Source organism: Psammomys obesus, unplaced genomic scaffold (genome assembly GCF_907164565.1).
Source record: "Psammomys obesus unplaced genomic scaffold, mPsaObe1.curated_primary_1811, whole genome shotgun sequence".
In the NCBI taxonomy this organism is placed as follows: Eukaryota; Metazoa; Chordata; class Mammalia; order Rodentia; family Muridae; genus Psammomys; species Psammomys obesus.
In genome coordinates this window covers 7,352,830-7,379,725 of record NW_026591711.1, presented here as the reverse complement: position 1 = coordinate 7,379,725, position 26,896 = coordinate 7,352,830, and the positions used below count along the sequence as shown (strand labels likewise).

At 40.6% G+C, this 26,896-nt stretch overlaps 1 protein-coding gene across 1 annotated transcript in view; it reads left to right on the top strand.

Annotated features, from left to right (window-relative positions):
* The window catches only part of Pde1c (phosphodiesterase 1C), a 547,140-nt gene that overhangs the window by 213,483 nt on the left and 306,761 nt on the right, over positions 1-26,896 (top strand). The window contains exon 4 of the mRNA XM_055611822.1: positions 707-878. Within this exon, the coding sequence (XP_055467797.1) occupies positions 707-878 (172 nt within the window). The remainder of the gene's footprint in view (positions 1-706; positions 879-26,896) is intronic.

Genomic DNA, 26,896 nt, shown 5'->3' with positions numbered 1-26,896 from the left:
CTAGCAAAAGTTCTAATCTCTTTGAATTGTAAGAGATCTTTTTATCACAGCATCATACAGTTAGCATGGTGATATTGACATTCATCTTTCAGCCAATTCAACTCTACACCATGACATCATTCATCTTTACCTGATGTTTACCTTTTACACATAACTTGCATGTCTGACATGTTTGCAGACTAGACTGTCAGTCAATCGGTATGCAAAATAGCCTTTCTCAAATTTTGATATTGTGGAAGAATACAGCTTGATAGTGAGTTATAGTTTCTAGAGCTGGGTACTCTTTGGATAGGTATCTCCTTAGAATGGTGTGTCAAAACCTGGTCTCAGGCAAGCTGAACTCATAGGGGAGACTTGTGTCTAAAAATTCCTCTGTTCTGTAATATGGCAGTACTATTATTGAACACACTTCTTCATAAATGCACGTGGTCCCACCCAACATGTGGAGCTGATCCCTCTGTACTGACACCGGATGCCCACAATGAACAACTATAATTCTATATATCTAATGCTAGCCTGTCTTCTGCTAGCACTAATAAATGAAAAGTTCCTCGATTATCTACAAATATCCTGCCAAGCATCTTTTGGAGCCCTGTGATGTCGGTGGTGATGTGAGATATCTACATCTCCTGCTCTTCCTTGGTATATCTTGAGTGGTGATGATAAGCACACAGTTAGCTGTGATTCATTTCTCTTTTATTCTTAGGGTCTAAGTCACAGAACTGTCTGTGGAACTCCTTCATTGATGGTCTCACTGGGAATGTCAAGGAGAAGCCACGGCCAACGATTGTCCAGGACACCCGTCCCCCAGAGGAAATTTTGGCAGATGAATTGCCACAGCTGGATAGCCCAGAAGCTTTGGTGAAGACATCCTTCAGGTTTGGTGGATGAGAATCCAGTTTGTTCCTTCTTAATGATTTTGAGAGCTATCTCAGTCCACTTGGATGCCTCCTCAGGGGCAGCAAATGACTATTTTTCTGTACTGTATGAATTAGCATTGATGAAGTATTGTTGAAATTGATGCCAGTTGGACTTTCCAGATATATTCCCCAAATATAGTGAATATCAAGTCTGTGGTTTATTTCTGTTGGTAGTTGATTGGTATTGGCATTTCAGTGCTGAGGCTCAGGTCTCAGTGATGTTGGCGCTTGAATTGGGTTAATGATGATTTTGCTTTAAAGGACAGTGATGCCTCTGGATAAATGCACAGAGATGAAATATGTGGTGGGATTCGTTTAGCCTTATGTCTTTGTTGTCTCTTGCTCAGAGGAGGTTTCTACTTGTGAGAGACATACGTGCTATGGTGAGGTAAATGACGTATGATCTTGTGTTGTTCCCCAGATAGCTGGATGTTCCATGCCTGTCCCCTTAGCCTGAAATCTCTTTGGAAAGGCCTTTTTAAAAATTTTCTTTTAACTGCATACTCCAGTTTCATTACATCCTATCTATTATCTTCTCATTCATTGTAATGAAAGTTAATCTGGGTATGAATGTGTTATGAAAAAGGGATTCATTTTTATGAATGGAACTCGAAACATCCAGTGCTATTTGTATCAGAAATTGAGATTTCATAATTCTTTCAACTACCTTTCCTTCCCTGCTTCCTCTCTGTTACAGTAACTTTACTGGCTCCACTTTTCCTGTCCCCATAAACTGTCCTGATCTCCAAACAGTCAGTGGAACATGTAAACTTCACTTCTGGCAACCCTTCAACTCTATGAAGTGTTTTTTAAATGAGCTGTCTTTTGCATAGATGTAGTGTGTGTAATGGCTTAGTTAAAGCCATTTCATTGTGTTCAGGTTCTTATGTAGATTGAATTATAGATGAGTCTGAACAGAAGTGTGAATAGGGGTTTTGTCTGGATTTTTTTTATGTAACATAATGGCTACATTGGGGAGAAAAAACTGCAGGCAAATGATTTTCTTATTCCCATAAAAGGTTTAGTTATTGCATCTTGAGGTTTTTGAATGAAAGAGAAGTTCTCCCTGTGAACCTGCATTTTTCTGCAAATGAAGGCAGTGAAGCATGGACATTGTTTGGCTTTCTTAGTTATATAGTCTTGCCTTGGAGCCTGTCTGCTCATAAACAGTGTGTTTATAACTACTTCCTCCATCTCAAAACAGGTCATTGCCTTGTTTATTACTTATTGAAGGGTTAATGTCATAGAAGGACCATCTGATTTGTGTGTTCATCTTCATCACCGTTACCTTTTCTTCTTTGTAGTTCCTTAAGCTTTTAAATAGAAAGTGTAGATTGGTTGTGGCTTTTCACTTGATTTACTGGTTGTAGCCCATGCTAATTTTTTCATTTCTGAAAGAGATTAACTAATAAATTATTAAGTTTGGGACTTATTTCTGGTACTTTGTGAAACTTGGCCTAGTAACTACGGAACAGAGGACACAAATGTTCCACCTTCATATCAGTTGAGGGTAGAAATTCATTGGCATTAACCAATCATTTTTGGGTGGGTGTTCTGTGGTATTTTGGGTATTCTGCAACCATTCTTCTAAAGATGGCTGACTTCTGTGGTCATATGAAATGGAACACATTTCCTTGTGCAGTTGTTACCTGTGGGTATAGGATCAGTTGTGAGACTTTTTTTTTTTTTTTTTTTTGCATATAAATTGTCAAACATGCTCAAAATACTCAGTTTAGTTCCAATTGGTAGCTAAGCAGTATCGGGTTACCCTGTAGATAATGCCACTTAAAAAAATACACATTTTAAATTTCAAATAGTGGAAGAAACTATAGATGAATTTAAAATATTCCTATTTAAAAAATTGGAGTATTTGTCCCCACGAAACCTAAAACTTGTTGATTCACAGTGTCTGTGACCTAGAGGAAAATGCGCCTTATACTCACATAGTTTTCAACTTCAGGGAAACATACATGGTTGCAGGTTCTCACCTGAGGACCTGAGGGTCTTATTTGCTGAGAAGGAGGAGATGATGTCCAGGAACTGTCAACACCCAAAATCCTTTAGGATGATTTGGTTGCTCTATTATTTCTTTCCCTTTGGAATCCAGAGCCGTGAAATATGGTTACCAGCCCTTATTATCAAATAAGATCTAAGTTGCAATGGCAATAAGCCTAATGTGACAAGTTGTCTGGAAGTCCTGGGGCTCTTCATGATGCTTCATGCTTGCTGACAGTTTGAGTGTCAGCTCTAATCCTGCTCTGTTTTCCACCACCTGCCAGAAAGAGGGGAGTGTTATGTTATGTATGACCTCATGACCTTATTAGCTGCACAACCAAATCCACGTATCCTCTTCACAGTGCTTTTGTTGTTCCTTGCATTTGGCAATTCACATGTTTTCTCAGACATATTCAAATAAAGTGGATACTCAAAATGAAACTGCTTAATTCCACTTTCCCCCAAGCTTTCCTTGCTCTTTCCAAATAGGAGGAGGCAAACACACACACGCTACCTCCAGGACAAGAGTCAACACCTGCTTGGTAGATGTATAATGTGTTCATTCAAATAGTTCTTCTTAGATCAGAAGGACAGTGTACTATAAAGTCAGAATCTATTATCCATTCCCAAAATTAGCAAGAGTTCATGCATTTATGAATAGGGAACTTTTCAGAAAAGTTTCAAAAGTTTGTATGTTTTGGTCTTTCCCAGGCTTCCTGTTACAATAACAAATATCCTCATACTGTCAGGCATGACCCCAATGTAGAAGAAACTTAAAATATAGAATTGATGTCATAGATGATTTCCTAATAGATTTGTATAGAAGACATTAAGTCACACAAAGTAGGATTTAGTTCAAGAAGCACTGCCTTTGACATACCCCAAAGACAATGAGTGTGCTAACCAGGCCTGTTAGAGATAAGTAATATTTAGGCTGCTGGGTTGTGCATGCTTATCAGGATTGACCAGCCGTTAGGTTCCATTCTCCTAACAGAAGGAGACAGCTTGACTCACAGTCGTTTGACCTGTTTTTCTATCAGAAAACGTGTCTGTGGTAAGCAATTCAAGGGGGCAGGGCAGGGTGGCAACCTTTGCTAAGTTCTGGCTGCTATAAAGCTCCTGGTTCTCTTCTTAGGAAAATCATAATTCTTCCAAGTAAGTAGGCAAGATGAACCTGGATAGCAACTATTTGAAAAAGAACAGCACTGACACACTTAAAAACTGTTGTGGCTATACTTTAATTATGTAAATTTCCTATCTGCCTGAGTGGCCAGACTTGAATATGTAGAATTGTAAGCCTAAGGTGGATATTAGTTATCGAGATCTTTGAAATCTTCCATTGAAAGCTGGTTCCCTTAGACATTAGCCAGAGCCAGATGGTGCTATTACTGAAGAGCCTTTCCTTTGTTTTTCCTAAGCGTGTCGCATGAATTCTCATTCAGGTGGGAACATATTTCTGCTTTAAGCTTACAACCAACCTAAAAGATGTTGCCCATTTGCGGTGCTTTGAAGGAGAATGGTACCGATGGGCTCATTTAGTTGAACACTTTGTCTTCAGTCAGTGGAACTGTTTGGGAAAAGATTAGGAGGTATGGCCTTATTGGAGGAGAGGTGGCCTTGTTGGAGGAGGTATGTCATTGGGAGTGAGTTTTGAGGTTTAAAAATACTTATGCCATACCTGGGGTCTCTCTCTGTCTCATGATTGGGACTCAAAATAATGAGCTCGCAGTTCTTCCTTCACTCCATCGTCATGGACCCTAGCCTCCTGAAGCCATAAGCAAAATTAAATGCTGTCTTTTATAAGTTGCTTTGGTCACGGTGTCTTACCACAGCAATAGAAAAGTAGCAATGACACTACAGTAGAGAAGAAGAAACTGTCTCAGAGATGCAGAGCCTATGATTTGGACTGAATTCAAATATAAGCTAGTAGGAATGCTTACTTGGGTGATGGCTGTCACTAATGGCAGTAGCCGGGAGGAAGCTAGGATCCTACTTCAGGTCCTAGTGATTACAAGTTTTTGGAATCTCACCTTAAATAACCAGATCATTGGAAGCATGCTCATAAATGCAATTTACCTTCAAGACAAGTTCCTGGATCTACCACCTCAAGCCTGACCTGCAAACAGCCTGGGACTGCCACTGAAGGTCAACATGTTTTATGTCAGTTAGTGATGATGGCAGAATGTGTCATTGAAAGTGAAACTTTGACATTCAGACTTAGAAAGCAAGATTTTTGGAAAATGAATAGACCACCCTTCCTCTCTCTCTAGGCTGTATATTGCTAGCTGAGGGGGTGCAAATGCCATCTCAGGTCTAAGTCCATCTCCTGGTACCCTCGTCTTGTCCTTCTCTGCTGGGTACTAAAGGATAGATTCTCAGTGTCTTGCAGCAGACAGTTCAGTGTAGTCTTATGAAGAAAGTACCAGGGTTTGAAGGGAAGCAGTGTTACTCCTTGTCTAAATCTAAGTCCCAGCTGTCTCTGGTAAGTGCAATGGTTTAGCTCTTACTTGTGCTAAGGGATGCAGTCTTCATCATAGCTGAATGGACACTGTCATGTACTAGTTAGACAGATTCATTGTTTGGCGTATCTGTATTGGATGTTAGCTTATATTATTTGTATTAGATATTTGGCTTATGCTCTCACCACTGGCATATTGTTTCATAACTTCCAGCCTCTGTTTCTGTCATTTAGGTTTTTTTCTTCTTTCACTTCAGTTTTATGTAAAGAGATATTTGGGGAGGGGAAACAGAAAACAGATTTTGATATATAACTGTGAAGATGATTAATTCAAGTCCTTAAACACACCCATCACATGTTTTTTTCTGTGTATGTGTGTGTGATGAACCTCATTGTCTTAACCACAACAGCTGGTGTTGGTCAGCACTTTAGCCACTCTGACAGGTTAAGCTTGACTGTGCCTTGTGAACAACTGTACGGCTTGTTAAACTGGACTGTGGGCTTACCCCATGGTGGAGTGAACTGGGACCCAACTTGCACTTTCTTAAAAAACAAGCTTCAAGGATGGTGATACTGGTAGTTGGGTACACCAAAACTATGGGACAAGATGGAAGTTCATAGCCTTTTGAACTTGAAAATAGCTAGCTGTTACTGAGTAGGTCACTTACATAATTTGGCCTTAACTTTTAATTTGCACACTGGGGATAAGGGTCCAGGATTGTTGTGAGGACTTAAGTGAGCATACACAAGGGTGACAGGCTGTGTGTAATATCCAACATGTATTCACATGTATTCCTGCTGAGTATTTCCTGGACCTTTTGTGTGCCCTTGAGTGTACAATATACATGGTGATGGCTCAAAGGTGAGGCTGTGGCTTCAGACTTAGATTACTGTGTCCAGAAAGCTCAGTGAGCATTTAATAGAACTCCACTTTCAAAACCCCAGACTCTTGAGAGGAAGACAGTAGAAACACGAAAGGCAACACTCCTTGGGAACTCTGCCTGAGATCCTCTCTTCCTTGCTCCTTGTGACCTCTTTCTCAGTCTGATGCTCTGCCCTAGCGGTTTTTAAAGGTGAATGGAGAATAGATAGAACCTGGGGCTTATCAGTGAGGTCTAGACAGTATCTGAATAAACTTTTCAGTACCTGCCACTAGAGGACCCAAAAGAACAGGAAATTCTCTCTAATAAGAGTCTGATCTGTCACTTGCATGCTGCTAGGCAGTCATTTGCTCATCTAAGGCCCTCAAGCCTTAGCAAAGTGAGCATTGTTATCTAAGCTGCACATGTCAAGAAGTTGAGAGATCAAATCATAAGTTCAAAGTCATCAGCAAGTAGCAGAGCTGAAGAATTGAAGTAGTACCCTCCCCTATCCCTGTCTGGGGGATAGGGGGCAAGATCTCTCTACCATTTCCAGCCACTACCATATCACTATGACCTTCAGGTCCTGGGAACTTTTATGAATTAAGACAATGTGATTGGTGGTACTAGTCTGAGTTGATCTTTGAATATACACTTTGCTGTCCCAAATGTTTTGTAATGCAGACCCTACCTGCTCTGTGGCATGTGGTATTTTTCTAGTTTAGATTTATGCTTTCCACCCACCTTCTTCTAGATAGAAGCCTTTTTAGGCATGGCCCACTGCCCCTCAAACTTTATGTCTAAAGAGATTCTTTGAAGAATTCTGTTAAATGAAGACCCTGATTTAGCTTGAGAGGCTGTGTTCCCAACAAGCTCCAGGAGATGGTGTGGTCTGAGAATCGTCTTTCCAGTGGTAAGACCTAGAATATCGCAAGCATGAGTTTGTAAAGTGTGGTTTTGAACCTGTATGGAGTCCTTTTCTCCTGCTGCCTCATTTTCTGAATGGAAACACAAGCTTCAGCAATTATCATTATGATGAAGTGGGTTAGCAAGACTAACAACCTCCTGTTCTTTATTTTCCCAGAGTTCCAAACACAGTTTGAGGTTGCATTGACCCTGTATGCCCAAGTTCTTTCTTCTGTTCCTGGGTCCTGGGGCTATGAGCCTTGTTGGTGCTTTACAAGTCAGGTTGGATACCGACCCAGCGTTTTGGGCAGTAGTAGAAGTCTGGAAGCCACCGTATGTACCAGTCATCTCCATTATCTGATGAACTATGTGGCTCCTAGTGTTGAGTTACTGGGTTTGAATGGCTATGCTTTCAGAAGAGGATCCCATTTACTTTCTGTACTCGCCATGGGCTTGTTGAGCTTCTCCCATTGGATGTATTTGGGTTCTGGCATTAACTTCCTAGATTCTGTACATAGGCTGTTAAGAATTTCCCAAGAGCAGAGTCCCATGGAGCCAACCCTTCAGTATGGGAGGAGCTTAAGTCCTTGTTAGATGCCATTGTGTTTTCCATTCTGAATGAAATCATTGAACCCCTTGTTTTGGCATTTGGCAGTCATTTTCCCACTAGGGACTCCTGCCAAGAAGTCATTTTCTGACTTGATTACTTTCAGGAAATGCGGTTGATGGTGGGCATGGCAAGTGGCTGAGTCCCTACGGCTTCCAACCCCACCCCTAGGTGAATCGCTGATTAGTGTGCCCAGTTAGTTCACGGGAAGTCTGGCTGCATGGATTTCTCTTATCATCATATGTTGGCTACCTTTAGGGATTTGCAGGGACATTGACTTCCCTGATTTAATGTTGCCTTCAAGAATTTCTGTTTCTCTATTGTCTTCTGTAACCAGAAGGGTCTTTCTCAAGTTTTCCAAGAGAGGATATGAAAGAAAGATTTGAGGATATTAAAACATTTTTATTATCTATAAAAATTTCTTATGGTAAGCATGCAAAGTAATGTCTTTATGTCTTTTTTGCCCATATACACACATATATAAACACATATAATTACATTTTATTCTTATTTTGTTCTTTTACCACTGTCCTCCCTCCTCTAGTTGGTTCTCTTTCTTTCACCAGTTAGACCCACTTTCTGCTTCCAGTTAGTGTATTCTATTACCCTCTCTATTTCTCACCTCTCTTAAGACCTACCTTTTTACTTTTGTAACCTGCGCATGCGCACACATATGTAAATGTGTACACACACATCTGTGCACACACAATGTTAAATCTAGGTTCCTCGTGGGAGAGCCTTCCAAAGGCCAGAGACGTGTTTATTGTGATGCTGGTTTAGTCTCTTTTCCTAAGGACATCTTACTGATTTTTCAGTTAAAAGTTGGGAAAGTGTGGCTATCACAGTCAACTGCTCCCCTTGCATTCTTTTTGGTCCTTGCACTGGAAGCTTTGGAAAAGAAGGACCTTGTCTGTTATTGCTGTGGAATTTAGCTGTCATGTCTCTCAGCATAGGAACATGCTTAGGCCATGATCCTGTTGTTCTGTGCAGAACAATTGGGCCCATGATGGCTAAGGCTATTGTTCCAAGAGTGCTGATCATGGCAGAGATAGTGAATCTATCTGCTTCTGGCAGATGCTAACTGTTCTGATGAGGATTTGGCTTCAGGCTTCCATAGGAGACTTGGGGGGGGGTGTCTCTTTAGTATAGCACAGCAGCTAGGTCATATCCATCCACCCTTCCTTCTCTCCTTTGCTAGGAGTCAAATCCACTTCCCGCTTTCTCCCAGACTCTACAACTCCTTTCACGTTTTCTTCTCCTGATACATTTTTTATGTGTTTCATCTTGACTTTATAAACTAACCAGCCATGCTGTGATCCTCTGCTGGATCACTCTGCCACTTGTAGCTCAGCATCTTGGGCCCAGCTCCAAGGCCATAGTCATAGGAATCCTGGGCCATTCTGTGTATTTACTTTTTATATTTTATATGAGATGCTGTTGCGTCTTATTGGCTGTAGCATTATTACCAGACTGAAACTTTCTCCAATTTCTTATACTTCTCTTTCCTACAGGAGATTTTAAAAGCATTGATTGAAAAGAAAGAACAACATAAAGGGGGAGAATTTTAAATTATACTTAAAGAATGGCTTCTGGTATTACCCAAAAGAAAGATATTGAATAGTGTATATGAAACTGGATTCTGGTTGTACTCTTGACCCCAGCAAGGGAGCAGGTCTCTGAGACTTACTTGTCCTGTGGTGTGTGTTATTCTTCAAATCAGGACACACTCTCTTTGAGCTGCAGAAACAGAGCTAACTCACGGGGGTAGCCCTCTATTGGGGATTTACCTTCCTGCTATACTATGACAAGAACTGTATAATTTTAGGTTCTGGGAGTATAAATTCATTACCTCCTTGACACCAGGGTACTTCCTGGTCAAGAGAGAAGACAGTGACACAAATGCTGTTAGAAGTTTCCTGCAGACTGCTGAAGCCTCCAACTCAGAGATGCTTAACACACAGCTTGCCAAAACTCACCCTCAGATTCCTTTCTTGCTAAACATTTTTGATGTCATTTGTTAAAGGATAAAACATTTATTCTTGCTTGAAATTATACTTTATGTATTGATGTCAGAATGTGAGAGATCTGTGTAGCAAGGTCACAGCTTTGTTAGCACCCAGAATGTGCAGGAAAATATTGCTTTCAGGGTTTCCTTTTAATTGACCTCACCTTCCTCTAGACTCCCTTACTTTATTTACTGGGCACCAAGGGGGACATTTGAAGCCTCTGTGAGATTCACATTTTGATAGTGTTTTCCTCTCTGATGATTTAGTACACCCTTTCCATTCTCCTCCCTTTTACTTTGAGACAAGGTGTTGCTAATTTTGATGAGTTGTCTTGGGACTCACTATGTTGGCCTCAGGTTTCTGACTTCTTGCCTTAGCTTTCTGAGCGATGGGACTATAGGTATGCACCATCTCATCTTGTTAACATTAGATTCTTGAAATAAAAAGCTCAAATGTTTTGGTTTTGAAGGTATGTTTTAATTCTCCTGTGGTTCTGGATGAAATGGTCTAGTCTTCTTCCCTGGCTGCAGTTGTTCCCATGCAAGCCTTACTAGCTGGCTCCCAATTCAGGAGCCTAGTGATGCCTCAGGTTTGAGTGATGACATCAGGCAATGCTGAGACCTGTTCAAACTAACCAAGCCCAAGGGGCAACCTAGAAAGCTACCCCCCACCCTTTTCTAACTTACCAGCTGCTACACTTCCTTTGGTGTGGGGCCTCCAGTCTGGGAGCAGGTATCTCTCCAGAAAGGATAAGAAGACCTCAACCATCACTTTACTCTTCAGTCAGTTTCCCAGTCTCCCTGCAGTTCCTCAGACAGAAGCTGTGGCTTTGGCTCTCTACTTCTCCCATGTCATTGCCTTTCCCTTTCCAGCACCAGGCCTAGGGCTAAGTCACAATGGTGGATGGGTAAACAAACAGATTGGCCTGATGATTAGGGACCTGCCCCTGGAAATATCTCAAACAATACCATATGTTAGTGCTAGCAGCTTTCTGCATATTTTTATGTGTGTGTGTGTATATGTGCGTGTGTGTGTGATGAAATTAAGGTTTCCCAATTAAGAAAATAAGCCCCTTTAGTTCTCTGTTCTGTGATAATGAAGATCTGGCTATCACTCGACTGGCAATTGAATTGTCTTCTGCATCATGAGATCTAGTCATGTTGTTAGCCTTGTAATAATGGGACCAAATGCTTTATTTAGTCGAAATGCTGGTTCCTACAGCATTATGGAAAGCTATCTGACTAACTAGAAGAAAGAAGCAGGTTCCCTTTTAGGGTCTTTCTGCATCACTTGTGCTTTTCCCCATTCCCCATTGTGCTCAAGGCCTCCTCCACAGTGGCGTCCTCTCTTGGTACAGGAGTGAGGATGCACAGTGAACTGGATCATAGACAGTGTATGCCCCATTCTCCCAGCCTCACGTAGATCTGTAAACTAGTTGAATAGACCTTAGTTGGTCTATGGATGAGTCTGCTCTGGATTGTCATAAAGGGCAGAGCAAGATGAATAGTTTGAGATAGTCAGGAGACAGGAAAATGGTATAGGTTGAAAGAGCTGTTGACTTGTGTCTAAGTTATAAAAAAGGGAGGCCTGTAAAGTCTAGAGACAATCAAAGAGAAAGTAAAGTAAGTGAAGGTAACAGGGAAGGAATGTAGAGAGAAGAGTTACCAGGGAAGGAGTGTAGAGAGCAGAGTTAGCCTGAGTGAATGGAGTCTTGAATGAATGTATATTGTTGACACAGGCAAAGCCCTATCAAAGATCTCCATTTCCTCAGCCCCATGGGAATGGAAAAGCCTTCCCCAAGTCAGGCGCAGATGGATGGTAAAGCCTTCCTTGAATGTTTGAGAGGGAACAAGTAACCAGTGTATACAAAAACTAGCAACTGTATCTTCTTCCTTCTAGATCTTTCTAGCATGAGTCTGCTCACCTATAGCCATCTCCTACCAGGACCATGTACCACCCACGCCCATTATATAGAACAACACGCTGCCATTCCAGTTTGGAGTAGGCTTAGCTACACCCCTTCCCGACTCTGGAATTTCTGTGTCTGTTATTTTTTCAGTGTTAATAGTCCTTCTTTCGTTCCCTTGCCACCCCTGGTCAGGTTTTAGAATCATGCTTCCAGGGATTGACACAGAAAAGTTTTATTCCATGAGAAGAAATGTTTGTTGTTCTTTGAGATCATTGGGGAGGCAGGAAGGAGACTGTGATTTTTTTTTTCTAGGCTTGGAATTAAATTTACCTTATACATGCAGCCCCAAAATAAAGGTTTCCTAGGCAGCAATGGAGCTGCAGAATTGCCCAGGATCTGGTAACCTGTGTGTTCTGTGGTACCTAGAGGAGATGCAGAGACGGATTTAGGTAGAAAGCAGTGGTACCTCTTCATAGATTAGAGGAGAGCTCATAGTAGGTAACAGTCATCGACTAGGCCTCCCTGTTACCCAACCTGATATATTCCCTCCTTATTGATTACTATTAACTGTGCCAAAAAGTAGATTTGTAGGGCTGCATGGTCTTCAGGCTTCAGGAATACTGGGTTGAGAGAGCACTGCTACCTGCTGCAGAGCTGCAGACACGTATGTCTATTTAGAAGCACTGACATCCTAGGTTTCAGTAGTAAGGATCAAGTACTTGAAGGCAGGTGTTACATAAACATCTCCAAAGAGTAAGTTGTGTAATTTCCAAAGGCAAAAAGAAGAAGAAGGTGTGACTCAGACAGCCTCCTTGGCTTGGGGAACCAAGATTGTAAATGTAGATTAGCTCATTGTTCTCATTTAATGAAAAACAGCTCAGGCTTTGAATAAGAACAGCATGTGTGGGGTTGTGAATTATCATTGTTTAAGTATATGTTTTTATAATGATGATTTGCCAGTTTTTAAACAGTTGAATATGTTTTTAGAAAATGTTGTATATGTGTACAACACAGACTGACCACTCTCAGCCCATCTCCCAACCATCTTGTTTGCTCCCCTCCCCCTCATGTTTGTTTCCTTTTGTTTTATAATCCACTGAGGTTAACCTGAGCTGTCTGTGTGACTGTGGTTTTGGACCTATTTGTTGGAGCCTTGTGGGCTTGGCAGTGAGTTCACACTAAAGATATACTTCCTGACCTCTCTTCTGCAACATTCCCTGAGCCTTAGAGAGGGTTGTATACATGGTTTTTTTGCAAGGCTGAGCCCACAATCACTACTTGTTCTCTGCATCTTGTAGCCATGAATTGCTTCGTTCAGCATCATTCTTTGTAGGTCAGGGCTTCTCTGACTAGTACTGGGAGCAGCTTTTGTCTATGGCCATAAACATAGATATTTTTAAGTCAGTTTGCGGCTTTGACAATTTAGTTCACATCAGTAATGAGCTCTCTGCTTTGGTAAACAACCTCTCCAGAGTTGAGCTATTGGTCTGGCTTTTATCGGCCAAGCATGGGTTATCCCTTTCTCTACCTCCCCCATGGAATAGCTATCAGATCCAATCAGAGAACAGTTGCTCACCTCTACCACAATCAAGCCACTATTGTGCACATGGTCATATCTTACCTGGAAGGTTGGACTTCTCATTTCCAGAGTTCACTGCTTGAATGGAGAAAACTGATGCTGTCTTTTCCGTATAAACAGCCCATTCAGCCCCCTCTGGACCTTTGACTGCTAGCCAGCTTGGAAAGAGTTTCTAGCTCAGTGCCAGTCTGTTTTTTCTATAGTTTACAGCTAAGGTGTGTGGTGCCTTCTGTAATATGATATCATCCTCTAGCAATAGGGGCAGCCAAGAGGATTTACAGGAGCTTGCATTGTGTGAGCCTCGGTCTGGGTTATGTTCCCTGGGTTGTTGAGTCTCCCAGGGCAGTGTATAATCTAGTGATAAAATTTAACTCTGGGTCATCCTGTATGTAAGAAATGCTCTGTATTTGTTTTTCCCAAAAACATGTTTTGGCAATATTTAAAAATCTACGAACACTGTAAGACTGATGAAATCAACTGCTGTCTATGTTCTTGGAGCTGGCTTTTATCATTTGTCATTTGTTTTAGATCCATCATCATATGTTCATCTGTCTCTGGTTCTGGAACCACTTGACCCAAAGCTGTAGATAGTATAATTTTTCAGTTTTAACTTTATCTCTTCAGAAAAAATAAAGTAGCACCTTAAAGGCAAATTACATTATCAGAGACCTCAATAATCGATATACTCTTAGTTCCTCATGTACATTCAACATTTATTTCACCAAATGCCCCAGTAATATCTTTTAAATCAATGTTACTTTCCTTTGATCCAGGCATCTTTCTGGATGTGTCCATCACCTTAGTTTTGTCTCTTTAGGATCCTTTAATCCTTTAAACAGTTGTCCATCTTTTCTTTGTGTCTCACGATACTGACATTATAATAACTTATTTATTTTTATTATTTTCATTATGTGAATGTATGTGTCTATATGTGAGTATGTGTAGGTGAGTACAGATGGCTGTGAATCACCTGATACAGGTGTTGGTAACTGAATTCAGGTCCTCCAGAAAGAGCAGAAAGTCCTCTTAACTGCTTAGCCACCTCTCTGGAACCATGACACTGACATTTTGAAGCAACCTAGTGATGTGTTTCTTTTCCAGAATGTTCCTCATCTGGAATCTCCCTCAGGCTGGGTTTGTCTGGTTATGGTCATCCCATTCATCAGGAATATGGCACATGCACATGTGATGCTACATATTTGTTAGTTGTTTGTCCCGTTATGATTCCCGTTATGAAATCAGTCATGACACTGATTTCAATTGTTTGATTAAGGCATCTTCACCATTTGTTCACAACCTTTTTTTCAATCCTAACAAATTATCTTTGAGGAGGTATTTTGAGACTCCAACAATTTTTCTCAATAAAATTATACAAAGTTGTAGTATTAGCTGATGAGTCCTGTTGGAATCAATGTCAATATTTGTCTATTCACTCTCTTTATTAGAAGGTTTGGATGCATAAAAGAGGGTTTCCTTTCCTCCTCTTCATTTTAGAATCAGTGTAAGCTCTACTGGTTCTCTCTCTCTCTCTCTCTCTCTCTCTCTCTCTCTCTCTCTCATATGTGTATTTATCCATGCTAGAGTCCAGGTGGCTATTTACAAAGTCTGTAGAGACTAACCAGAGGGAGGCAAGTGTCTTTGGGGAGTGTGGGTACCACACATGTTTTTGATGATTATGGGTACGATGTGTGTCTTTGGTGAGTATGAGTACCATATGTGGCTTTGGTGAACATGGGTACCATGTGTAGCTTTGGCAGGTGCTATGTAATTTTAGGCAATGTAATTTAGCACCAATATCCTGTTTCATGTTTTTGGAAGATGCACAGGTATAGCTGAGATCTGTGTTGTGTGAGGGAATTAGTTTTATTCCAGCTAGACATCTATGTTGAGGTATTCCTCAACAATGAGCAACCACTCCAATACTATTGGTCTTTTTGTCTCTCTTTCCTATCCTTCTCATCTTAACCCATGACATATATATTACATAAGATGATGGTACCAGCTGACTTAATTGGGGGTTGTGGGTTAAGCATTTTCTGACTTGCTTTTAAAACTTTATAACTTCCTTTTATAGCTTTATAACTTCCTATAATATGTAATGAAGCACAAAGACATTCATCTCTCCAAGGTCATGCTACCCATTGATCTTAGATCCAAAGCCAGGTAGTCTGGCTAGAACCATACATAGCCATTGGCTCACACTACCTCCCTGATGGTAGTGTTTGGTTTTACGGTTTGTGGTTGTTATGGGCCAGATCTTCAGCTGGGGGGTCTTTCTTCCTGCCTTCCTTCTTACAATCCCATCTTATGCTGGGTGCCAGGATCTGTCTGCTTGCCTTTTTTCCTATCATTTCTGAGATACCAGTGTCACTGTAGCAATGGTAACAGGGTGTCTTGGGCCATAGTCCCTTAGTGCCCAACATTTTCTGGCTATTAGCTTAGGAATGAAGATTCAACTGTGGGGATGCAGAGTTAGGAAGCCAAGATACAGTTCCCCCAGCAGGGAGCTCCTGTCTTCAACTTATGGACCTTTCCTGCACCGCACTGCTGGCCAGGACCCTTTTCCTGTGATGCTGAGACTCTACTGGTCACATTGTGAAAAATGAGGACACAGTGGAGGAGGATGGTTATAATCACTTCAATAGAAGGTTTAAAAATAACATCTCCATTAATTAAAATTTTGCCATTAATTGATTAAGTTTGACTTTTCAAAGGGTTTGTGTGTGTATGCGTGTGTGTGTGTGTGTGTGAGAGAGAGAGAGAGAGAGAGAGAGAGAGAGAGAGAGAGAGAGATAGAGATAGAGAAGAGACCATATGAATTGCTAACACTGGAAACAGCACCCCTCACACCACCAGCTATCAGCAGTCACCAGTGAATATAATTTTGTCGTTCCCCTTTTAGAAACCTTGCCTTTGACTATACCTTGTGGTGTCTATCTGTTCAGATTTATTATCTTCCCTCTGTTCCAGTGGTTCTTCATCCAGACTGTGTAACATTTCAACTAACACACCCATGCTGGCACTCAGCCTTGCGTGTATTACAAGACTTTTTTGGATCACCTGCTATGTGGCAGGACTGAGGCCTGTACCAGCTTCTCCTTTGGCCTTCTCTGGCTTTCCTTTCTCCTATACTCACATCACCATGATGTGCACTGCCGTCACTAGGCACCGTTCTTTAAAGGATCACAAAAACCTTTCTTAACCATGACCACCAGATATGGTTTCTGCTGCCCTCACAGGGCATAGTATATCTGGGGCAGGTGTCTGGAGTCTTCGAAAGGTCATAGAATGACTCTCCCACCTCTTGAGATGCCATATGTCCATACCATTTTAGATATCTGAAGTGTTACCAAATGTCCCTTATGTCATTTTTCTCCAAAAGCCAATTCAACAGAATGCAGGCAAATCACGTTTTCTTTTGGGAATGTGCTATGTGGATGCTTTCAAAAGCCTGTGAGGCACTGACTATTTTTACTTACAATTTAATGGCTGCCACATTTTTGTCATGCTGTGGATTAGCTGACTGGAAGCATTGCTTCACAAGTCCTTTTGTTTATCTTTTTTTTAAAATGGTATTTTGTTATAAAACAACATTTTTAACAGAGAAAATGTCCTACCTATCTATGATCTCTGTGGTCATTCTGGCCTCATTCATGAAGTTTTATCATCTCTTCTTATTTTTGTAATTATGCCATAAAGACATTGGATCCAAATGTTTTTACCGAAGATTTTATTTTTATATTTCCCATGTTACCACATTATTTGTGAATGTGACTTTAATTTCTCACACCACAATTGTTTGACATTTGGCTTATTCTATGTTGTTTATGCTTATCCATTATGCTATGATTAAAAAATCTCTGTGCATATAGATAATTTAACACAGAATCATAAGGGTAGAAAATAGAAACTTCGTATCAAGGGGGACTTGCCTTCCAGAAAACAATGCTACAAAAAGAACAGTGATTCATGAACAATCATATTATCTCAAATAAAACTTACCTCTTTGCTTCCAAAAATGTCAGAGAGAAGCCCCTCTCAAAAGTGTCTGAGTTGCATTCCTTGTGTTTTGAATATTAGTGCTTATCTGCTTCTGCTGGAGTGGACTAGTTTTATTATTTTTTTTTCTTTTTTGGTAAGTGGCTGTTTCATTAAATCAGACAGTGTTTATGCTGGTCTTGTGTGTACCTTTTGTGAGGCTGACATCCTACTTGAAGTAGGGGCATGAATACTTTTTGCTTTGTTCCTGGTAAGAATCAATGTCATTCCTCTTTTACATCTTAGCAAAACATGGCTCAGCTGTCCCAGAAGCAGAAAGACACACACGGTATATACTCACTCATATAGACATAACATAGTATACACCTACTAAAAACTGTACATCTAAAGAAACTAAGCAAGAGAGAGGACCCTGACTAAAACGTCCAATCCCCATCCAGAAAGGCAAAGAGGATGGACATCAGAAGAAGAAAACAGGAAACAACCTAGGAACCTGCCACAGAGGGCCTCTGAAAGGCTCTGCCCTGCAGACTATCAAAGCAGACGCTGAGACTTATGGCCAACTGTTGGGCAGTGTGCATGGAATCTTACGTAAGAAGTGGGAAATAGTAAGATCTGGAGAGGACAGGAACCCCACAAGGAGAGCAACAGAACCAGAAAATTTGAACACAGGGGTCTTCCCAGAGACTCATACTCCAACCAAGTACCAGGCATGAAGATAACCTAGAACCCCTGCACAGATGTAGCCCATGGCAGTTCAGTGTCCAAGTGGGTTACATAGTAATGGGAAGAGGGACTGCCTCTGACACAATCTGATTGGCCTGCTCTTTGATCACCTCCGCCTGAGGGGAGAGCAGCCTTACCAGGCCACAGAAGATGACAATGCAGCCACTCCTGAGGTGATCTGATAGACTAAGATCAGAAGGAAGGAGAAGAGGACCTCCCCTATCAGTGGACTTGGGGAGGGGCATGCATGAGGAAGGGGGAGGGAGGGTGGAATCGGGAGGGGAGGAGGGAGGGGCTTATGGGGGAATATAAAATGAATAAAGTGTAATTAATAGTAAAAAAAATAAAAAATAAAGTTATACTGACACAACTGGAAATAATCACTTTAAGTAAATTAAGCCAACCACACACACACACAAAAATTAAAAACAAAATAACAACAACAACAAAAAAAACCAACATGGCTCAGAAGTATAACATGACCCACCAAAGGATACCCAGTTTAGAAGCTGCAGAGGCTGGGTATGGTGGTACACAGTTTTAATCTCAGCACTTGAGAGGCAGAGGCAGGCTGATCCCTATGAGGTCTACCTTGGAGGCCAGCTAGGGTTACACAGTGTGACCCTGTCTTACAATGAAACTAACTAACTAACTAAAGAAGTTGAAAAGACAAGGATGAAATCTCCATCATGTGTCTTCAAATTTCTGTCATTTCTGCTTTAATCCACTCCCTAGTAGGAAACAGACCAAGAATGAGGACCCTGTTACATGCAACCAAGCACACAGCTTAATTGCTCCCAGCGTCAGTTACTGTGTGTAAGCTAGATGACAAACCAGTTCTTACACTGAAGACCTAGATGTCTTTCATTGCAAACAGGGAGCAGTAAAGCAAAATGGAAACAACAGCTTCTAATGGTCAAAAGCCTTCAGTTTCAACCCAGCTTCTGCTGTGTTCATGTTATATAAATTGGAGCAATCCAGTCTTGATGTAGTTTTTGAATGGGGCACTAATACTTTCTTTAGGATTATTGTGAAAATAAAATGAGAGGTGCTAGAAGAAAGTGCCATTAAATGGAAGGCACTATTATGACATTATTAGAAACAGTATAATTATAATTACAGTGATAAGCATACTGATAATGCTTACAGAACCAGAACCAAATTACTATGATATAATTATTATCATAAATTATTTTAAGATTTATTCTAAAGTATAGTTGATAAACAGATGTAAAAAAAGCACTCCTTTGAACTTAGATATAGAAGTTGCTTAGATGGAGTCCTTATCTCTGGTACTCTCATTTTCTTTTGGGAGTGTATAGGCAATGCAAACAGTGAGTGGGTGAGGGGCTGAGAATGGATGTTTTGGAAGCTGTTGACTAAATGTAAGCATTAGTGTTGTTCTTTATTCAGTAAGCAGTTACCGCCCATGTGAGGCCTCTGTAATTATCTCCTCTACATCCACTCTCTCCAGCTATCTGTTTCACTTAGGTCCTTGGCATCCCCCACTTTCCACCTGCAATACCCTTCTCACTGACTATTCTGCCTTTAGAATGCCCTTGTCCAGTCCAACTACATGTCATTACCAAGAGTTATCTTTATTAAAAAAAAAAAAACAACAGAAAACCAAAAAAGATTCTACTATTTACAAAGACGTCACTGGCTCCCCATCGCCTGTAACATCTGTTACCAACAGAGGCATTGAGAGGCAGTGTGGAATTGAAATAATTTGTTACTCCTAATAATTAGAGAGCAGAAGTCTGTGAATAATTTATTCTCTTTTTGTTTTACTCTTTAAAACCCAATTAGAGCAATGTTCACTGTGCTCATTGCTGTCTAGTGTGGGAGGTAAGGATAGACAATGGTGAATAGTACTGTATATGCCCATTCACATTGTCATTCATCATTTATAGTGTAGGGAAAATGCTTGAAAAGTAGGAACCAGAAGAATGAAATCCATGCTTTTTGGAGCATAATTTAAAGGAGTAGGGTCTAGTACCTAGTTTTTATTTTCCATCATTTTATTCTATCTTTCATCTGTTCTTCCAGTTCCACTTCCTCTGTTTCCTCAGACCTTTATTTCCTACCCAGAATGTATCTTTGCTTGACATCTTAACAACAACCTGGCTTCCATCTGGAGAAGTGTGGTCCACTGACTTCCAGCCCATAGGACTTGGTAACAGCCCCACCCCTTGGGTCGAGTCTCACATCCTATGATGGGCCAGTAGAAGTATGGAATTCTACTGGCCATGGGGACTGATTGCAGATGGACAAACACTTCCAGCTGGGCCCATCAGAAACATCCTGTAGGTTTATGGGACTTACTGAGGAAGAAGTACTGTGTTTCCAGTAAGGTTGCCGAGTATGTAGGATGCATACCTGGTCTTTTTGGAGTCCTGTTACATGCTGGGAAAAGCCTATCAAGTATGAAGCTAACAGAAGTTGGGAGTACTGGGACATGGGTGGACACAATGTCTTGAAGCCATCATTTGGCTTCCTGAATTCACTTGAAGCTCCAACTAGGTTTTATGAGACAGCATAATGTTTGTGTCATATGTAATTATGAATATAATAATGTTATCTCTAGGAAACTCCCTATAGAGACCAGGGTATCCCTGAACTTACAGAGATTTGCCTGTCGCTGTCTTCCAAGTGCTGGGACTAAAGGTGTGTGCCATCATGGCCAGCTACTTTCTTATTTAAGTGTATAGATATAACATGTTGCAGAGTTTCTGTGACAGACAAATATTCATTGTCTCAATTTTGCAGAAAAGGGAAGTAATAAATGAAGGAAAGAGACTAAGAAAGAAATAGAAAATGATTCTGAAGTTCAGCTATGACTTGCCACCTTTCCTTACAAACAGTACACACACAAACTATTTTTTTTTACTTTACCTTTTTTTGTAATTAAATTTGTTCTTTGACATTTTATATATGTATATAATACATTCTTATTGCTTATAATACATATGACACATTTTTTATCTCCCCTGTCACTTATCTACTCCTTCTCTTACCTACTAATCTCTTCCCTGTATTTATATATTTTGTTTTTATTTGTGTCCCTCTAGATATCTATGAGATTAGAAGTTTTTTCTGGAGTCTGTTGAGTTCACCAGTGGGTGTACAACTGAAGGCAATGCCTTGCCATCTCCTAGAGTCTATGAGGATACAACTGAGGACAATGGCTTTCTGTCTTCTAGAGTCTGTCAGTAGCGAACAGTTCAGAAATAAATTAGGCACTATGAGCTCTTCCTCCACCCATGACTGACTTGACAAGGCCAGTCGTGTGTAGTACCTATATAAGTAGCCACAGTTGCTAAGAATTTATGCAGCTGTATCTCTGTCAAATCTAGATAGGACCTTGTAGTTTTCTCTATAGCCTTAGAATGTGTTGATCATATGACTATCTATCATCTATCTATCTATCTATCTATCTATCTATCTATCTATCTATCTGTCTGTCTGTCTGTCTGTCTGTCTGTCTGTCTGTCTATCTATCTATCATTTAGCTACCTCCTATTTCATTATCATCATCATCACAAATCTATCCATTGTCTGTATATCTGTCCGTATTCTTTATTAGGATAAGATAACTGATGTAAAACAGTTGTAAAATTCAACTGACGTAAACACTTAAACCTTATTTATTACTTGCTTACCATCCATGTGGTTTAAGCTTCTTTCCTCTGTGGCTACTTGTGAGCAGGGACTTGAGAGTCTGAGTGTCTCTTGAAATTGGATTTGCCATCTTGGAGGCCTTAGTTGCTCCTTGAGAACAAAAAAAATAGAGATGATAAAAGGCATGAAATGTTTTAGAGACTAGATCAAGAAAAGGTGTGTGTTCTTTCAACATGTTCACACGTCAGTAGTCAGGTTTGAGTCATATGATGCCCAGGTAGGAGCAAGGATGGGTGGAAAGTTCAGTTTTCTGATAGGCGCTGGGTGAAGAAATTACATTGATGAGTATCTGGCCTTTGCTTTCATTTGCTTATTAAAGAAGTTTGTTCAGTTGTGTCTGAAGTCCTGAGTGTAAACTTCTCAGGAAGTAGTGAAATTGCCACCCTCAGGACCTGTGCAGGGAGTACTGAGCTTTCTGTCATTTTCCATTTTAATGTTGCTTAGTTGCTCTTAAGAAGGGACAAACCATAAGTATACCTCTGTATAAACCATAAGGCATACTATAAGTGTGCCTTCTTATCCTCTTCTTCATCCTCCTGTAATTCCCCTTTCTCTTCTTCTATGTTCCCCTTTCATCTATCTTTCATAGTCTTATCATATGAATAGGAGAGGGAATTAACCATGAGAATCAAGACAGGGCAAGCAAATTAACCATTCTCTAAGGTAGCAGAGCTCGGAGTTGCTGAAAACAGCAGAATGGTGCTAGGTTGGCTCCTGCCATATCTGAGGTGGATGCAGGGAGGTGCCTGGGCAAGTCAAGATGTTCAGGTTCTGTATTGTTTGGGTAGGATGAGGCCTGGAAGGCCTGTGTTTTTCCTATAGTGGTTCATGCTCCTCTTTCCCAGCCAGTTTAGTATGTCAGGCAAGGCAGCAGGAGGCCTGGAATAATGGGGATGGAGTTTCAGGGTTTCTGCTAAAGTCTGCTTTCTTGTCTGTCAGATGAAGTGTGAAGGGAATTCTTTCAAAATAAAAGTTGCAATGAGTCATGGCTTTAATTGTTTTCCATTTATAACCGTGTTGGGTGAGATCATCTAGGCAGATCACTTTATTTTTCAGCTGATATGAAAGGAGCTGCTGAGTGCAGGAAACAGGCTACCTTCCAACTCATCTACTAAGCCATATGCTCACTGAGGCAGAGTCAGGGGCTGTAAAAGGTCACAGAAGCCCTGGATTTGCTATTAGGCATGTAGGAGTTTAAACCTTAATATGCTCTTAGTAACCAAATGACCTTTCTTCCCTTAAAATGAAAATAACTTCCTTACTGTGAATGTTTGGGTCATTCTTTAACACCATAGAGTCTTAGAATCTGAAAGTCTCACTAAAGCATGACTAAGGAATCATGGATGGCTCTTTTTTGCAATCCCACCAGATTATAGAGCCTTCTCCCTAAAACATGGCTGAATGGCTTCTTGTGAAACAACTCTGGTTAGTCACTTAACATCGAAACTCACTGAAATAAAGTATATTCCAAACTAAGTTCCCCAGCTGTATATCGTGTGTGCCAGATTTCTGTAATGACTGTGCTGAGTTTCACTCCCCCTGGTAGTGAATAAGAGCTCGTCTCCACATCCTTTCTAGCATTTGTTGTTCTCTTTTCTTGATGATAGCATTTCTGAGTGGAATGAGATGGAATTTCAAAGTAGTTTTGATGTTCATTTCCTGGTGGCTAAGTTGAACACTTTAGAAAGTACTTATAGACCATTTCAACAAATGGGGTAATACATATTTCCCTTTACTCACTGAAAAATTGTTGAATGAGTGAAAACATGGCTATAAAACCATTTAGAACACAGTGTTTATGGTCTATAGGTGGGGTAAGAAGAAACTGAGGTAGGGTAGTGAGAATCAAGAGACAAGATAGGCTGGATAGCACAGCTTATGATCAGTGAAACTATCAGGTCAGTTTGAAATAGCTGTAAATAAGTTAGTCTAAGGCAAAGAGTAATGAATTAATCCTCTCTGAGTTTAAGGAAATCACTTGGTCTCCTGATAGACTTGCTAATGAGAACTCATGGCTCAGCTTTATTTCTCAAACACTTGATTTCTTATAAGTACTTCAAGTTTTAAATTTTCAACCATTCTTTCCATCCCTCCTTTCATCCTTCCATGTATCCAAACAAGAAAGAAATCGTTACTGAAAACTTACCACCAACTGGGTCTTGAGACAGGTATTCCAAAGTATATCTCTTAGGTCCTAGCAAGATGACTCAGTGGGTAAAGTCATGCAATGTGAAGCCTCACAACCCGAGTTTAATCCAGTCTGTGGAATCTATATATTAGGTAGAAGGAGAGAACCAGCTCACACACTTGTTCTTTGAGCTAAACACACACACACACACACACACACACACACACACAGAGAGAGAGAGAGAGAGAGAGAGAGAGAGAGAGAGAGAGAGAGAAACCAAACAGAGGTTAGAGATGGCTCTGACGTTAAGAACACTTACTGCTTTGCAGTGTACCAGGGTTTGGTTCCAGGCACCAACTCACAACTACCAATACATGCAGGGACACACACACATACACACAAAAATAACTTTAAAAAGTCTCTCTTGAATAGCAAAATTATTCATTTAAAAAAATCTGTCTATTATTCAGTACCACTGGATGATGAATATGCTGGTGGGGGATGGAATTTGACATTGCTTTCACTGTGAGAGTGAGTGTAAAAGTTCCTGGAGCACCCTGAAATAAAATTGAGTTGCAACATTTGAAGGACAATCAGATCTCCATAGGTACTGATTGTACCTAAGGGAAAGGCACATGCACTGATCCACATAGAGGAACCTTCAAGATGGAAAAATCTTAGCACTCTGTGGGGAATGTGGTAGTTTTGATTTACGCAGATTTATTCTGACCTTCTCAATTTGAAGAGAATTCCGATTATAAAACAGTTATAAATGCCCAACAAAGGCGAGTGACAATAGTGTACTTATTATAATTCTCATTACAATGTGAACAGAAGGAGGACAGCTGAGGAGATGTCCTTATGCTTATTGTCACCACTTCCCCTGTGGGAGGCATTAAAGGCTGAGAAACTATTATTTTGTGGGTTATAGTCTCTCTCTTTTTTTCCCTCAAGATAATGTGCATGATAATGCTATTTAAGTTTTACATTATCTCCTATACAAGAGGTAGATGGAAAAAAGAAAGAGTACAAAGGAGTCTATTTCCTGCTGGCTGGATTTTTGGAGGGTGATATTGTACCAGAGAAGTTTTTGATGGACCATCGGAAGCTAGGAAAGTAAAGGATTGTTACGATTACTTTGAAGTTGAGAAACAAGAGAGAAATTCATGGAGTTAAAATTGCACTTTTGTTTATGTCCAAGCTAGGACTGTAACACCAGACTACCCTAGCTCCTAATCGGACCCTCTGGCTTAGAATCCTAGCTCTTCAGTCTGTGCTGTTCTAAAGACTTTCTCCGCCCCATATAGATATTGCAATTAGTCTCGGCTGTCTACCAGAACTTGATGGCAAGACCGTTGCTGAAGACACAGTGGTCATAGAACATGGAGAAATTAAGTTGGTATCGGCTAGAAGTTTCCAGCTGGCCAGCTGTGTAGCTCCAACAGGGATTATGCAGGATCCTGGAGAAAGGTTTACCCAGCTGTGAACCCTGTGATCTACAATAATCATAGCATAAATGTTATGGGGGGTAACCAACTGCTTTCTAATTTGATTTGAGACCTGGTTCATAGGAGGAAATGCATGCCTGGCAGTATAAATCTGCCTAAGAACCCATTGTTAGAAAGCTTACAGCCTCGTAAGATTAATCTATTACTATTGTTTCCCTAAATGGACATAATCTCAAATATCTTTCTAAATTTGCATTCCTCTACCAGGAGATTTGTGCAGTTCAGACCTCATTGGAGTTGTTTTTCTGTGCAGTGAATGGTAATTAATTCTCCAAGTTCAGGGGATAAGTGTTTGTGGAGTGTGCGTCCACAAATGGGACGTTTAAATATTACCCTCTCTACCCTGCCAAGGCTCAGGAACCTTTGCAGAAGAGTGTAATGGCCAAATGTGAGGGAGAACGAGACAAAGTATCCTCTGGACATGACAAGACCACAGCTCTCAGGAACTCACAGCAGTTGTGGTTTCCTGCACAAGAGCTGTATAAGGTTAAGACAATTAACATTCCAGGTCAGAGAGAGAAGAGAAAGTCCCAACCCCTAGCTGAGTAGCTATTGACAGTTGATGGTCCTTGGGGGAGGGAGAGTCAGTTTTTTTAAGGGTATAGCTTTCAATATTTGGAAAATTTACTATATTTGTTTGTATTTAGTTTGGGGTGTTATGGAAACTGTGACATTTCGCATGAAACTGTTTCTTTTCTGAGATGGCTCTGTCTGTTGAAGTGGGAGACTAAAGTGAGGCCAGTCTGGAAATGTACTTAGGACATTGGCTTAATGTGGGGATTTTCAATGTCACAATGGATGTTTCCAACTGGCAGCTTTGGCTCTGTAATTGGAGTGTTTTCAATCTTCCTTCTTTGCTTCCAGTTTTTTTGAGACTACCCTTGAGTTTTTGTTTTTGGAAATTAAATATAAACAGAAGATGCTCAAAGATTTCTGTATTCATTGTGAAAGGCAGGGATTAAATATGAGAGGAGACAGCACAAAATAAAAATATCACTTCCAGTCTTCCATTGAAGCTGGTATCTTATTCTCCTCAGGATTCACACACACACTGTCTGACTTAGCATGTACTACCCCACACATCCTGGGAGAGACCTTCTAAAAAGAGTTCTGGGTAGATAAGCAGGCCATATTGCTGTATTATTACAAAGGGTCATGGACATAAACATCAAGTGTTTCCTGAGCAGTTGAAGAATAAGCTGGGTTTGTGTCCACAGCTGCTACTACCCATCTATCTTCTCATAAATGCTCTGCTTAAGACATGGCTTATCATGTCTACTAGGCTTTGCTTCTACATTGTCTCTGGGGAGGCTTAGAGGATCCCTCTTTACTGACAGAATGCACAGCCATGGTGATGCCATGTAACCTCCACTTTGTCCTCCCTGCCTTTTATTTCCCAAAGCACTCATGTGATTTCCAAGGATCTGGATAAGAAACTGTTGCAGATACCTCTTGTTGCCACACTGTCCATTCTGTCTTGCTTCTGGATAGTGTCTCCCAAAGCGTGATTCTACCAGGAGATATCAGGACCAACCCCAGTGATGTAGAGTCATGCTCATTTCTCTTGAGAAGGGAAGAAAAGAAGGACTGAGCTAGATATTTAATTCACTAAGT